The sequence below is a fragment of the Petromyzon marinus genome, chromosome 11 (genome assembly GCF_048934315.1).
Source record: "Petromyzon marinus isolate PM22_M1 ecotype Great Lakes invasive population chromosome 11, UKy_Petmar_22M1.pri1.0, whole genome shotgun sequence".
In the NCBI taxonomy this organism is placed as follows: domain Eukaryota; kingdom Metazoa; phylum Chordata; class Hyperoartia; order Petromyzontiformes; family Petromyzontidae; genus Petromyzon; species Petromyzon marinus.
Window position 1 is genome coordinate 13,561,994 of NC_133677.1, and position 15,626 is coordinate 13,577,619.

Consider the following 15,626-nt stretch of genomic DNA (forward strand, 5'->3'; position numbering starts at 1 on the left):
TGTGTGATGTCCCTCTGTGTGTGATGTCCCTCTGTGTGTGATGTCCCTCTGTGTGTGTTCCCTCGCTGTGTGGTTTACGACATTTTCACCTGAGGACGAGCGCTTGTGTTGCGTTCGAAATGTCGTGATTAATTTAAATTTATTTCTACATACGTGACTTTACCGAAAGAACCAATGAGTATACGTTTTTAATTTCTGTATAAAAGCTCGCACACATTCAAGCAATTGCCATCAATATACACGTACGGGGGCTGGCTGGCATATTTTAGGCAGTAACTACGCAAACATGGAATAATAACGCACTTTAGCTTTATTTAATGTTATTATTATAATCAGTTATACTTAAAATGATACTTAATATTACATTCAACATCCTCCAGAAAACACGATCATCCAACCGCATATTTAAAAAATGAACGTGCCAGTGAAAATGTATTTCACCTTTGGATGGCATTTAATGTCTTCGACCCGCTGAGTGCACAGTCAATGTTCCTGTATTATGCAGTAAATGCAATAAAAACCAAAATACATGTGGATCACTTATGATGCATCCCATGATATATAAATCAGGGCACTGCAACAACAAAGCCGAATCTAGGCAATCGTCAGATTAAAGTTATCAGAAGGCAAAGTGACAACTTCAGTCGCCTTTGACACTTTCAATAGGGTCAATTTAATCAAGCTGTAGACGGCACAGATAATAGTCTCCATCCATTTGAATTGACGACAACCTGCCCCTACCAATATCTACAAAGCGAACGCACGATGTTCCATTTCGTCAGGAGGATGTCAAACGCGACAACAATCGCTCCTCTTCGTGTTACCCCCGAGATCCCTTCGCATCTCCTGGCGAGTTTCCCCTGTGGCCCGGTTTGTCACCGTCGCCATCGTCGCCCTCAGCGTTGCCCCGCGATTTCTTGTCGCGCGCGAGCTCTCTCCGCAGCTGGTTCAGCATCTGCTGTGTCAGAAGACCCTGCTGCAGCAGCTGCTCGGACAGAGAGCCGCCCTTGACCGCCTTCAAGGTGGTGTTCCCAATCCGCATGTCTGCTGCTCCCCCCGGGCCCTGGTTCTTGGTTCCTTGGCCCTTCCTCCTGTACCCAGTGCCACTGGTGCGGTCGGGCCCCTGTGTCTGGGTTGGCCTGTTTGGGCTGTCGGCGGAACTGCTGTCGTCCTCGCCGCTGCCTTGCTTGTGCGGCACGCCGCCCCTGCTCTCCTCCGTAGCACGAATGAGGCGCGTGATGTTGCGTACCCCCTCCTGGATCGCGCTGTCCAACTGTCGCTGGAGGTCGCGCACCAGTAGGGCGTCCGGAAACATGTCCATGAAGCGGTAGCTGTGGCGTGAACATTGCGGCCCGCGGGAACGTCAAAGCAAAGCAATGGCTGGCACCAATGTAATAATAATAGTATTATGGCCTGCCGAGGCGAGAATGTTCATAAATGGCCGAGCAGTGTGGCTCTAACAAGCATTCAACAAAGATACAATGCAGGAATTTGTTTAGGTGGTTATGCCTCTCAGAATGGGTTACCACCAACAAATAAGTCATGCATTTGATATTATAAATGATAAATGGAGAAGTAAAATTATCGACCTTTCATATGTTACAAAGCTCATGCCGCAGTTACGATAACGGGGACATCAAAACATAAGGCGATTCATTTTCAACAGCTTATATCATCAGATTGGTAATGCTGATTGCAAACGATGATGCAGGGCACGAAGTGGCTCAGCAGTCTTATAGTGCAGCGATGCAGGGCCACGTGGGCTGCACACCTGAGCCACGGGTACAGTGGCTCAGCTGCCTTTTTGTGGAGTGACGCAGGGCCATGGAGGCTGCACACCTGAGCCACAGGTAGAGGTCGAAGACGTCGTGGACGGCTTCCAGGTGCACGAGGTCACGGATGTTGCGCGGCTCAGCCAGGGGCCAGCTCACGTGGCGGCACAGCCAGCCGACCGTCAGTGGCTCGTTGCGGCTGTACTGACGCGCAAACTGCAGCGCACGAGGAACAGTTCACACGTACACGCGCGCAATCGTAATCACCCTCTCGCAGAATGGGACACATGCACACAGGCATTCCTCCAGGAAAACACCTAGCCACGAACACACAAGGGTAAATATCCCCTGTCTTGCCTTAACAGGCTGTTGGGGCAAGTGCTGTTAGCAAGCACCAATGAAGGTCGGCACGGCACACGAGGGGGTGGGTGGCAAGCAATACGCCCGGCCGCCTTCGTCTCCCTAGTGGCAATTTTGACACACCGCACCAGGTACCCATTTGAGGCTGAGTCGACCTAGGGGAGGCCCAGGACCGGTTCACATATTAGTCACTGGTGTTGGCCGTGGTCGGGAATCGAACTCAGGTCGCCGGGTTCGTAGCGCAGCACGCAAACCGCTACACTCCCGCTCCTCCCATCAATCGCTCAGCCAATGACAGCGACGTACGCTGTGAGCCAACTTAATGTTCTAACATCCATCTACGAGTGCACGTGTGCCAAGTTACCGTGTGCATGTTGAACTTCATTCGCACCGGACGTAGCCAACTGTGCTAACCTGAGGTGCGTTCTTTTGTTGCGGTTGTGCCTGTGGGGCTGTGGTTATGTTCGTGGGGCTGTGGCTGTGTTTGTGGGACTGTGGTTGTGTTTGTTGGGCTGTGGTTGTGATCGTGGAGCTGTGGTTGTGTTTGTGGGACTGTGGTTGTGTTTGTTGGGCTGTGGTTGTGTTTGTGGGGCTGTGGTTGTGTTGGTGATGCTGTGGTTGTGTTCGTGGGGCTGTGGTTGTGTTCGTGGGGCTGTGGTTGTGTTCGTGGGGCTGTGGTTGTGTTTGTTGGGCCGTGGTTGTGTTTGTGGGACTGTGGTTGTGTTCGTGGGGCTGTGGTTGTGTTCGTGGGGCTGTGGTTGTGTTCGTGGGGCTGTGGTTGTGTTCGTGGGGCTGTGGTTGTGTTCGTGGAGCTGTAGAAGCTTTGCGGCTTTGTCCGTGATTGCATCCAAGGGTCATGCCAGTTACTGCTCCTGCACGTGTCCTTGCACGACACCGAACGCGCCGCGCATGGACGTGCCTTGAGGAAGGACGTGCACACGAAGGGCTGCTTGCGGTTGATCGGCGCCGTGCAGAAGACGTAACGCACGCGTAGGTTGAGTGGGATGTGCTGGATCATGTCAGCCAGGAATTTGAAGTCGTCCACGTTGCAGACAAAGTAGAGGCCGTCCACCTGAGACAAGCTCACAAAGATGTCCTGCAACCAGGCGGGGTGGTCAACAAAAACACACAAAATCAAACTTTTTTTATTTTACTATTTTTATATTTCACCAGGAGGCCCACTGAGCTGTATAGATCTTTTTTTAGAAGGGACACTGGCTGTCACACAATATACATGTGGATCAAGTGGCTTATCACGTGGAAATTTATAGCAGCCACAAACTCGAAGCGCATGTTTCTATATATGGAGGGAAAAATTGGAGGACTCGGAGAAAAATGCAATCAACATAGGGGAGAACATGTAAACTCCAAATATACAGCAGGCATCAGGGTCAGGATCGCACCCATAACCTCCTGTATACCAGGCGAGGTAGTTATCAGCGGCCATATTGCAGATAGCCACACGGACGTGAGTGCAAGATGACTCTGATTAATTATCGGAGCACACGCATAAATAAGAGCAGCGGGGCGACCTAACGTGGTAGGGTAGCCAACTCGTGACGGGCTGCCCACATTCACACTATCAGCAGATTGCACGTCCGGACACAGAACTCTACGTTTGTCGATGTTCTTTGGTTTCCTACGCATTACACACACGGCTTCCATCGTCTCTTTCCTCGTGTATCGTGCCAGCGCGCGGTATCCACAGCTTCAGCTGGGTGCTGCAGGAGAATCCGCGTCGCGTAGCAAGGAGAGAAAGCTGCGTGCGACCCAGCCAGCACGTCCCGTGTTACACAATGCGCTACCTACGATAATATTGGAGAGGGTGGCTTGAGGTAGGTTGTACGTAAACAGCTCCACTTGCTCCGCTGTGGGATGCAGCCCAGCCTCCTAAACCCAGGGGGGGCACAAAAGCAGCAACAGTTGTCACAGATGAACACGAAGAAATGTAACAGCAGTGATCGTCATGCTGTGGGCTCTTCTCCAGATCAATGATGCGTATACTATCCAGCAATGTAGTCGCCAGTAATGTACAATGCGTTGCTTTACAATGAATGACGGAACAGGAATTAACCAGTTCCTCTGTGAGAACTTGCATCACCAGGGTGTGAAAGCGAGAATACGGCATCACCAAACCTTTGAGTTGACCAAGCACCGTATACAAAACAACCACCTACCACCATAAGCAGTGTTGTAGCTCCCTCTTTTCAATCCAACTAGTAGATCCCTCTATAATACAGGTTTTTTGGGTTAGATCACGTAAATATAAATGTGTTAAACCCACCACCACCCGACACAGCTAATTAGTAAGGTTTGTCACGTAAACAAAACATGCCAATTCGTTACGAGTACAGCACACCGGTGTGTTGGAGAGTAAACCCACAACATATACAATTCGAGTACGCCGTTTCGCCAGGAATTACAACCAGTTTCATCAGGCGACAGCCAGATTTGTGGAGAAATCCTCCTGCTTCGGTCTTAAATTCGAGGGATACGTGCGATGTCGTCACTTGCGAGTCAATACGGGGCTTCGAAGGCCAGAGGGGAGGGGGTGGGTTATTATCCAATGGCTTTAAAAGACAAACGCTTGCTTGTGTAAATTATGTTACATCTATGCAACTGTTATGACAGCATGGCAACATGGTCCACATTGCCAAAATTCGAAAATGGATCCGCAAATTACTCAATTGGGACCACGCGTTGCATCATCGGCGGGCCCCTACTGTCAGCAGTAGGGGCCGGTGATGCCGAGTTACCTTGTGCCCACAAGGGACAGTTGCCACTGGGGTGGCACCCTTTCAAATGCGTTGACGAGATCAGATGTAGGTCGTTCGTCGCGTGGAACGCGCTCCGAGACGTGTAAAGGGCGCTCTGCCAAAAACAAACTTTCATCGCTGATACTTCCGCTTCTTCTTTCACACGGCTGCTGACGTAGGTGTAGAGCAACGACTACAATTTCACATTTAAGTGGTCAAGCCAGATAACCGCGTCAGGAGCAGCGGAGTAGTGTATCATCGTTGTGATGTCTCCTTCATATTTGTGGATTGGGCATTTGCGTCGTTGTACATTGTACGGTTTCTATTCGGGATAACCACAGTCGCAGCCTTCTGCAGAGTTTTACATTTTCCATTTGTGCATCAGGTTTCCGCAGCCACTGCCACGGTTTGTGCGGTGGATGCGGTTGAGGGTGGAGCATGAGCTTCGTGGAAGATCAAACCCAGGGATCTTACCGCGTTGGGTCACTTGCTACTGTTTGTTACCTGAATTGGCTCCAGTGGGCGCGCCATGATGGCCTTCAGCACCGGTAGGTCGTCGCGGTGCATGGTCGTCACCAGGCCCTGGCTAAAGGCCGAGCCGAATCGGCCGGCGCGGCCGCCGATCTGCAGCGCCTGCGACGTGCTGATGCGCTCCATCGACTTCTCCCCCTTCTCGTTCATCGTGGGCTTGGTCAGCGAGTTGAATATCACCCGACGGATGCTCCTGAAAGTGCACGGGAGGAAACATCAGGAAGGACCTGAATAGCGTGTCTCTCTCTCCGTGGTCACGTGGATTTTTCTCCGAGTCCTCCAGTTTTTCCCTCCACGTTTAGAAACATGCGTTTTAGAGTATTTAGCTGCTATAGATTTCCACACGATAAGCGACTTAATTGAGCTATCATTTGTGATGGCCAGGTCGCTTCTGAACAAGAGCTATATAGCGCAGTGGGCCTTACATGGTAAAATAAAAAGTTTAGTTAGTTTAGTTCAGGTCATGCCAGTGCACATAATAAGGTATGTCCCCAACACAATATCGCAAAGTAATATCTACGGGACCCTTTTTGCCAGTATCAAGATGGTGAAATAAGAATAGGCTTTACCCAAACTGCTCAATTCATGCTTTAATATTTGCATTGCTTTTGTGCTGTTTGCCTTTTGGCATTCTCTGGTCTAACACCGGTGAGACAAGACTATAAAAGAAGCTCTCTCTGGTGTAGGCCAATCAGCTTCAAGGATTTGCATATATTACCACAATCATCTGTGGTTAATGCAGAATGTATGCCTTGCTATAGGTGTCTATTTGGCGTTTGAACATCTTAACACCTCCTGTGTGATTGCCGGAAAGGTTAAAGCATTTTCATCATCACAATTTAAATGTGAATATGGAAATTTATGTCGGGTATAACACGTAGGTTTTCGCGGCCAATATGAATGATTAATAATACATTTTACAGTTAGGGCATGCAATTATTTAGCCAAATGTGTCATTAAGACCTTTCACCACTTGACAAAGCCAAATAAATGTAATTGTCGAGTGTACAAGCATTTCTAACACACCGGTTGTTATTGTTTAAGCTCACCGATAAGTTGAAGAGTAACCCATACAACCAAATTGAGCAGTTAAGATATAATTATTTAAATGCATCTCCAGGAATGGCACTTGTGTTGATGATACGCCATCGAGAACATTTCCAGTGTAAGGTCTCCAGTGTGACGTGCATCGTGAACGGCCGACGGATGAACAGAGTGACACGGTTCGTGAGGGATTGGCCCGCTGTTATTCCCCCCAGAACACTCACAGGTTAAGGCCCATGCCAATGGCGTCGGTGGCGACCAGAATTTTGCACGGGTCGCTGGGATCATTGAATTTCTTCGCTTGCGCCAGCTTAGTGCCTGAGAAGACGGGGCAAGCACGTGAGAAACGACCGCGCTCATCTGCAAGTTAACATTTGACCTAGATATAACTGGACATATTTCTAAATACAATCATCCTTTATCAGCATGTCCTGGCTACTCGTACAATAATACTCAACATGGACAAGTCATTCAACACAATGAAGAGCATTGCAAAGGACGATACACAAAAAATGGGAGGCAAGACAAAAAACATGTTATCTGAAACTACAAATTGTATTTGAGGGGCCAGTTTTCACTCGTCAATTATATTAGCCGTGGCCAGGAATTTAGCTCAAATAGCCAGCTTCTTAGCGCAAAATGCTAATCACCACTTCCACCACACCTTAAAAAACATATGTGAAATTTAAATATATTATAAACCTTGCTTGTTTCAAAACGGGAAGTTAGCCATTGTTAGAATCCGAATATTTATTTATACTTGGAGAATTCCGATGAGCCCCTACTAGACATTTTTCACAAATGTCTAGTAGGGGCGGGTCAGAACGTTACAACAAACAATACAAAAACACGATAGGAGTGTAGGAAAGGTAGACAAATAAAAAACGAAACTATTTTTATTTTACCAGGTAATTCAGAAGCAACCTGGTCAGAAATGATAGCTCAGCGAAGTGGCTTTCCATTTCGAAATTCATAGCAGCAAAATAATCTAAATAATCTCAACGCAATGCACAGGTCCACTACAAAGCTGCGAAGCCCACGGTAGAGACACGGCTAATGTATGCGTATGTTAAACTTCTTTCGCACCGTACGTAGTCAACCGTGCGAATTAATTACGGCAATGACTCTACGCGGGGAAGCCTCACCTGGGGGCAGGCTGCCGTAGATGACAGCGCACTCTTGGCCGCTGGCCTCAATCTGCCGACTGATGGAGTAGATGTCGTTCTTGTTGAAGCAGACGACGCAGTCGCCCGATTGCAGCTTGTCCAGTGACTCCAGCGCATGGTCCTCGATGCTGATGGGAGTCAGCCGCTCGTACGTGTGCACCTGTCATGCCACGCGAAATGCGCGCACGGCCTTCAGCGTAACCGCAGCATGGTGGGACGGTCTCCGGCACCTCCAATTAGCACAGTTGGCTATGTACGGTGCGAAAGAAGTTCAACGTACATACATACGTCTCGTGTTGCAGCGTATCTGTAGCCGGTAAAACATGTGAATTTTGATTTCATTTCATTCTTGCCAGACATACTGCTTGACAACACAGCTAAACCGGTAACATTAAGTGTTTCAGCCAATCTGGGTTTTAAGGTCAATTATTATCATCAGCAGCCATGATCAATCCACTGCTGGATGAAGGCCTCCCCAATTTGTGACCATCTATCATGGTTTTGTGACCTAACAATCCCCCTCGCCTGCACCCGAGATAATTTCATGGCTCCATCTCCCATCATGGATGTCCTCTCAGAGCGCATTCCATTTCTTACCTCAATATAAAAATTATTGAAGGAATTACATGCAGCCCCTCTATCACAAAAAAAAACATATTTATCCACGAACGAGACCGGCTGTCAGATTATAGAGGAGGTTTCACACTTGAAGAATATTACTTATTATTCAAGGAAGATCGTGAAATCCACAGATGAACATGAGTGTTTATGGAAATCTCTCTGCGTAGCCTAGTGAAATTCACTTTGCTCTCATTACAGCCGCCCTGCTTCCCGCTGTGCTGCCACTGAAGCAGCGGAGCGTGGTTTGTGATTGAGTTTTATTTGATGTCACGCGGATGATCCCCTTTGGCCAGTTGCCCTGGCTATTTTACAAGGGAGATCCATGCTGCATGAGCACAGCAGCAACAAAACAAAGCCTAACAACATCAATGTTGCAAGAGAACCAGTACAGGGTCATTAAGCAAGATTGCACAACTAACAAAAGAGGTATTTAATGGATGTAAACGAAACACAAAAAATCGGAGCATATATGAGAGCAAGTGGTGCCAGAAAAAAGTTAGGTACAGGTGTGAGTAAGTAAAAAAAATAAACATTGTCCAACAGTTTCATAAAAACACCAATTGAAAAAGACAGTGCAAACGTGGGAGCACAAGGCACCAGGAAAAGAGTTATGTTAAAGTCACAGTTTACATATCAAATGCCTCTGTTGATATGTAAACTCTGACTTTAACATAGCCACTTCCGTGACCAGTTACATGCTAATGCCTCACATTAACATCATGCTAATCGCCCAGTTACATGCCAATCTCTCACAATAACATAGCTACTTCTAAATTATTCTGTTGATATATAAACTCCTTTGTCAAGGCACTCTGCTCCTCCCACCCAGCTTAAAATACGTTGCCAAGCTTAGCAGTGTTCATTGGAGCGCTGTCTTTCCGACAGTTCTGTTTCTTCACCTGAAGACGGCTGCTTGTGTTGTGGCCGAAACGTCGTGAGAATTTTATTTTATTATGTTTATTTTTATTATTTCCCTTCTACGTGACTTTACCGAAAGAACCAAGAAGACGAATCCCTGCAGTCACGAAAGCTCTAAGTCGAAATTTAAACCCTGTTTATTCCCCCTTATTCATGACAATAAAACCATTAATTACAATAAAACCATTTATTTTAATGAATAACTCTGTCCTAAATACATTGGTAGCTCAGTGGTAAAAAAGAGTTCACGTGAATGTTTAAATAATCTATCATTGTCCATTCATGATTAACGTCATCTTTTTTTCCTTAAGATTTCTCCGAAAAAAACCCAGTCAGTCAATCCCTTCTTCTACAGTAAAGGTGATCTAAGGTCCAAAGGCATTACGCTTCCCTCTACGCTTCATGTTAACGAAACTCGGGGGAGACGATGGGATGAGGGAGCATTATAACAGCCCGACCGGCGCGAGACTTGTTCTTATTCACTGGCCATTGCTTCTCACCTCCACCTCCTCGCCCGTGGTGAACATGAGGTCCCTGACCAGCGCGATGGCAGCTGGCTCCCCGCACACATGCACCTCTTCGGCACACAGCCCTGAGGGTGCGGGGTAAGAAGCGGTACGACAAGGCACGTGTACAGAGGCGGCGCAAGCAACATGACGCGTACGTTACGTTGTTGGAAAAAGCCACAGACAAAAAGCGTGAGAAGGCAAAGTTGCGAGTGCGAGGAACAACAAACCAAAGCGCATCAAACTAAAGGTTTGACGGGCCAAGTAATGCGACGCGTGTTTTTTGTGAGAACAGAATGTTGAGGGCACAGACACTTGAAAACAAAACAAAGACGGCCTCTCTGGGTTCATAATGAAACTGAAATTTCATCTAACAGGGGAGTTGCTCTTGAGATTGTTGATCGTATTGCTCAGTGAAACCCAGATCGGTGTCAACATCTACAAAAAGCCATTCCTCCCCCGGATACCTGAGTCACCTTCACTTTAAACTGACGATTCAGCTCATGGGAATTCGAATCATGCGATGGCTCCTGGCTATCTTAACCCTTTCCCATTCCGATGACTAACACGTATGATGACGCAATAAAAAATGATGACGTATTGCGTCATCATACGTGTTAGTCATCGGAATGGGAAAAGGTTAAGATAGCCAGGAGCCATCGCATGATTCGAATTGCCATGAGCTGAATCGTCAGTTTGAAGTGATAGTGGAATTAAATGAAAAGCTAAAATAACTTGATCGGTCCCGAGGCTCCCACAAGGCCATGCGGGAAGGCGTGTGCCAGTTAGTTTGGCGCTAGCTGTCAGAGTGCGGTCGTGTCGCTACAGTTTTCTGCCTCTCTAAATAAAGAGAACGCTAATTGCACGTTCCAAGCTTCAGTGGTGAATGGGACTCACCGTGAAATTTGCAGATGTCTCGGAACAGAAAGGGTTAAGAACTGAGCCACCTAGTTCGATAGTGTATATGGCCTTCTTTGCACGTGCATACTTGATGTAATGTCCTGCTTCACATCTACAGTGAGGGAAAAAAAGTATTTGATCCCCTGCTGATTTTGTACGTTTGCACACTGACAAAGAAATTATCAGTCTATAATTTTAATGGTAGGTTTATTTGAACAGTGAGAGACAGAATAACAACAAAAAAATCCAGAAAAACGCATGTCAAAAATGTTATAAATTGATTTGCATTTTAATGAGGGAAATAAGTATTTGACCCCTCTGCAAAACATTACTTAGTACTTGGTGGCAAAACTCTTGTTGGCAATCACAGAGGTCAGACGTTTCTTGTAGTTGGCCACCAGGTTTGCACATCTCAGGAGGGATTTTGTCCCACTCCTCTTTGCAGATCTTCTCAAGTCATTAAGGTTTCGAGGCTGACGTTTGGCAAATCGAACCTTCAGCTAACTCCACAGATTTTCTATGGGATTAAGGTCTGGAGACTGGCTAGGCCACTCCAGGACCTTAATGTGCTTCTTCTTGAGCCACTCCTTTGTTGCCTTGGCCGTGTGTTTTGGGTCATTGTCATGCTGGAATACCCATCCACGACCCATTTTCAATGCCCTGGCTGAGGGAAGGAGGTTCTCACCCAAAAATTTTACGGTACATGGCCCCGTCCATTCTCCCTTTGATGCGATGAAGTTGTCCTGTCTCCTTAGCAGAAAAACACCCCCAAAGCATAATGTTTTCACCTCCATGTTTGACGGTGGGGATGGTGTTCTTGGGGTCAAAGGCAGCATTCCTCCTCCTCCAAACACGGCAAGTTGAGTTGATGCCAAAGAGCTCCATTTTGGTCTCATCTGACCACAACACTTTCACCCAGTTGTCCTCTGAATCATTCAGATGTTCATTGGCAAACTTCAGACGGGCATGTATATGTGCTTTCTTGAGCAGGGGGACCTTGCGGGCGCTGCAGGATTTCAGTCCTTCACGGCGTAGTGTGTTACCAATTGTTTTCTTGGTGACTATGGTCCCAGCTGCCTTGAGATCATTGACAAGATCCTCCTGTGTAGTTCTGGGTTGATTCCTCACCGTTCTCATGATCATTGCAACTCCACGAGGTGAGATCTTGCATGCAGCCCCAGGCCGAGGGAGATTGACAGTTCTTTTGTGTTTCTCCCATTTGCGAATAATCGCACCAAATGTTGTCACCTTCTCACCAAGCTGCTTGGCAATGGTCTTGTAGCCCATTCCAGCCTTGTGTAGGTCTACAATCTTGTCCCTGACATCCTTGGAGAGCTCTTTGGTCTTGGCCATGGTGGAGAGTTTGGAATCTGATTGATTGATTGCTTCTGTGGACAGGTGTCTTTAATACAAGTAACAAGCTGAGATTAGGAGCACTCCCTTTAAGAGTGTGCTCCTAATCTCAGCTCGTTACCTGCATATAAGACACCTGGAAGCCAGAAATCTTTCTGATTGAGAGGGGGTCAAATACTTATTTCCCTCGTTAAAATGCAAATCAATTTATAAAAATTTCCACATGCGTTTTTCTGGATTTTGTTGTTGTTCTTCTGTCTCTCACTGTTCAAATAAACCATTAAAATTATAGACTGATCAACTCTTTGTCAGTGGGCAAACATACAACATCAGCAGGGGATCAAATACTTTTTTCCCCTCACTGCACATTCTGCTTCATAATTCCGACGCTAAGGAGGCGCACGTGCATCTTACCCAGCAATGCCCTGGTCCACGCCCATCCTCGTCCGGGGTCCCTTATCATCTGGATCTCATCCACAACGGCCACCTCATCTAGCGGGCACATTACACACAGTCGTCGCTCGGGCCCAACAATTCACAGCCGTCGATGCCAAATACGTGAAAAAAAACCCACCACTCGCAGCACATTTGCATTTCTGAGATCTATTATTAAATATATGGCACTGTTCTATTCACATCTGGCTGATGGTCTCGCAATGCTTTGTCAGTCGTGAGGGTTGATTACTGATGACAAAGGAAATGATGATGAAAATGGAGATGATGTTGGTGATGGTGAAGGGATGGTGAGGTATGGTGGGCATCAAAGTTACCGCTGTCTCTGTCACCAATGGCACGTGCTATTGTTGCCACGGTTGATGGATGACGATGGATAACCATGATGGTGGATAACGGTCACTGCCCTCTGCAGTACACGTTATAATACCAGAGCTCCCACTTATATCAAAGTTAATGGATATGATGCTCATTTTGTGCAAATAGTGATGAATAATTAACATCATAAGACTTTCTCATATCTATAAGTAACCTGAGAATGGACGATAATCATGCATGTATGTTGAACCTTTTTTCGCACCGTACGTAGCCAACCGTGCTAATTGGAGGTGTGGGAGGAAGGACAACAAACTTCACGCAAAAAGTTCGAAAGAAATTAAGTTTTAAATCTATATTTAAAAGTGCATAGCTCCAATTGGCTTCCTAATAATGACGCAAACCACGGAAATCTTGAGCGTCTCAACGCTGCCAATGTTTTCACTGGGACTTCTTACGCACGCACGTATTGGGCCTACACCAGCGGTGGCCAACTGGTGTCTCCCGAGCTGAGTGCGGCTCTTCAATCCACCCACACGTGGCTCTATCGAAGGGGCATAACGTGGAACGTACTATCACAGTAGTGAAGAATGTCTCCCGTGCTGTGCCGAAAACTGTTTATCTACACACACACTTATACAATATACACTTGGCTCTTTGCAGAACTCATGGGTACACTCTTTGGCCCTTGGGCTGTTACAGGTTGGCTACCCCTGCCTTACACATTATGTTGGTGCTGCACATTTCGATGGTGCAGGCCACGTGGGAGGACGGCCGACCCTCCTCAGAGGCGAATAGCCGCTCCTCACCCGTCACCAGGTCACATGGTACGCCCTGCCGCCCAGAGACAGGTCAAAGCCACACACACACAAGACCATGTGAGTACAGCTTCTGTTTTGAGCTTATAATCTGGTGATGTTGCTTTGGCAGTGGTACACAAGCACACAGAATAACAAAAAACAAACCACAACATATTCATCAATATCACTGCTTTAAAAGCAAACATATCATAGACGATGTTTTGGATAATGGCCCTACTTCATAGCAATTATGTGCTTCATGCTCCGAACCCGGCTATCCGAGTTCGATTCCTATTCGCTCAGAATAAATATCTGAACCAGTTCTGGGTCGCCACGAGGTCGAATCAGCGTTACACGAGTACCCGGTGCGATGTGTGAACATCAGCAGTGGCGTGGTGTTAACCACCATCCACTCGCCAACACTTGCCCCAGCAGACTGTAAAAAGGCTACACGGGAGATCTTTGTTTGTGTGGCGGTGCGCACACCGACCGCTCCTTTGCTGCGCTCGTAGATCTCGTGAGCGAGCAGCCTCAACGGGCCACAGTAGACGGCCGAGCGTGCCGCCAGGAAACGCTGAATGGCGTGGTGAGTCTTGCCACTGTTGGTGGGGCCCGCGTGGAACACGATCTTGCGCTGCATGCTCCGTGCCTCTGGGTACCTGCAAAAAACACGGGAGCGCTCGTGTATGTACAATGTTGAACTTCTTGGCACCGTACGTAGCCAACCGTGCTAATCGGAGGTGCGGGGGAAGGACACCAAACTAAAAGACGATAAGCAGTTCGAAAGAAATTAGTTTTCAATCCAGACTGAAAAGTGTATAGCCATTAGATACGCGACATTAAATACGTAAAGCATAGTCAGAACAAAATACAGAGAGTCAGAATAAAAATCGAGGAAATTTTAATTAAAAATTGCATTCTATTTCTGAGCTCACAACAAATGTTGATGTTGAATTAATTCATGAAGAGGCTTAAGCCACAAAAAGCAGTTCTAGAGAAATGAGTTTTCAATCTAGACGGAATAGTGCATAGCTCTCGTGGCTTCCCAATATCGTATGGAAGAGCGTTCCAGACGGACGAAGAAGCGCATCTAAAAGCACGCAAATGTAAATTGCTTATGGTGTGACCCTGGATACTGCTGCTCTTGAGTATTCATTTGAGCCAAGTGATATATTGCTTCTTTCATTTTAACATTCACTGCGGCAATTTAATATTTGAAAGCTGTGGTTGTTTATGCTAAGGACAGTTATGAGCAGGGGCGGAGCCAGGATTTCAGGCCGGGGTGACATTCAACAAATTTTAATTTCAAGAATGATTAGAGAGTCAGGCTGTTGAACTAGACGCCATCGGTTGGCGACACACTGACAATTCACTTGCACGGAGTCCGCCAGACCGAGTGTCGTACACTTATACGCAGAATGTCACCCCTGTCACCCCCCCCTGGCTCCGCCCCTGGTTGAGTAATGTAGAACAATGTAGAACAATTTGATGTCGCAGCATATTTTGTGTTGAGTATATTATTATATAAGCAAATTCCATTTTTGTTCTGGAGGATTATAGGTTGGTGGCATAATTTGAACTTAGCCACACTTAGTGGCTTGGCAATAACGACAAATTCTAGATTTAAAGCTTTCGTGACTGCTAGGATCCATACTCTTTGGTTCTATTGGGTAAAGTCATGTAGGTGAAAATAAAATAACAAAAAATCACGACGTTTCGGCCACAACACAAGCGGCCTTCATCAGGTGAAGGGACGAGACTGTCTGGAGGACAGCGCTGGAGTGGGAGAAGCCACGCTTAGATCACGACCTTTAAGCTGTGTGAGAAGAAAAACACAAAGCGCCTTGACAAAGGAATTAGCATATAATTTAGCATTGAAATGGCTCATTGAAATAGCTAAGTTAAAGTGTACACATCCGCAGAGGTACCCCTTGACAAAGGAATTAGCATAGAATTTATCATTGAAATAGCTGAGTGATTAGCTTGTAACTGGTCACAGAAATAGCTATGTTAAAGTCAGAGCATATATATTCACCGAGGCACCTAGTACTCATCAAACAGGAGAATTTAGTGAAACACAACCACGCTCAGACAGCGGACCTTTAAACTGTGTGCGAGCAAACAAGGTGTC

The 15,626-nt window shown here is 46.7% G+C and overlaps 1 protein-coding gene across 4 annotated transcripts in view; it reads right to left on the reverse strand.

Moving 5' to 3' along the window:
• Positions 1-292: 292 nt before the first annotated feature.
• The window catches only part of SUPV3L1 (Suv3 like RNA helicase), a 30,962-nt gene continuing 15,628 nt past the window's right edge, over positions 293-15,626 (reverse strand). For all 4 annotated transcript variants that reach the window (XM_032951943.2, XM_032951940.2, XM_032951941.2 and 1 more), the window contains exons 6-16: positions 13,986-14,154; positions 13,418-13,529; positions 12,342-12,419; positions 9,669-9,760; positions 7,609-7,789; positions 6,688-6,781; positions 5,393-5,612; positions 3,942-4,022; positions 3,052-3,228; positions 1,840-1,988; positions 293-1,331 (exon numbers count right to left, since the gene is read on the reverse strand). In XM_032951943.2, the coding sequence (XP_032807834.1) occupies positions 821-1,331; positions 1,840-1,988; positions 3,052-3,228; positions 3,942-4,022; positions 5,393-5,612; positions 6,688-6,781; positions 7,609-7,789; positions 9,669-9,760; positions 12,342-12,419; positions 13,418-13,529; positions 13,986-14,154 (1,864 nt within the window). In that variant the 3' untranslated portion in view covers positions 293-820. The remainder of the gene's footprint in view (positions 1,332-1,839; positions 1,989-3,051; positions 3,229-3,941; positions 4,023-5,392; positions 5,613-6,687; positions 6,782-7,608; positions 7,790-9,668; positions 9,761-12,341; positions 12,420-13,417; positions 13,530-13,985; positions 14,155-15,626) is intronic.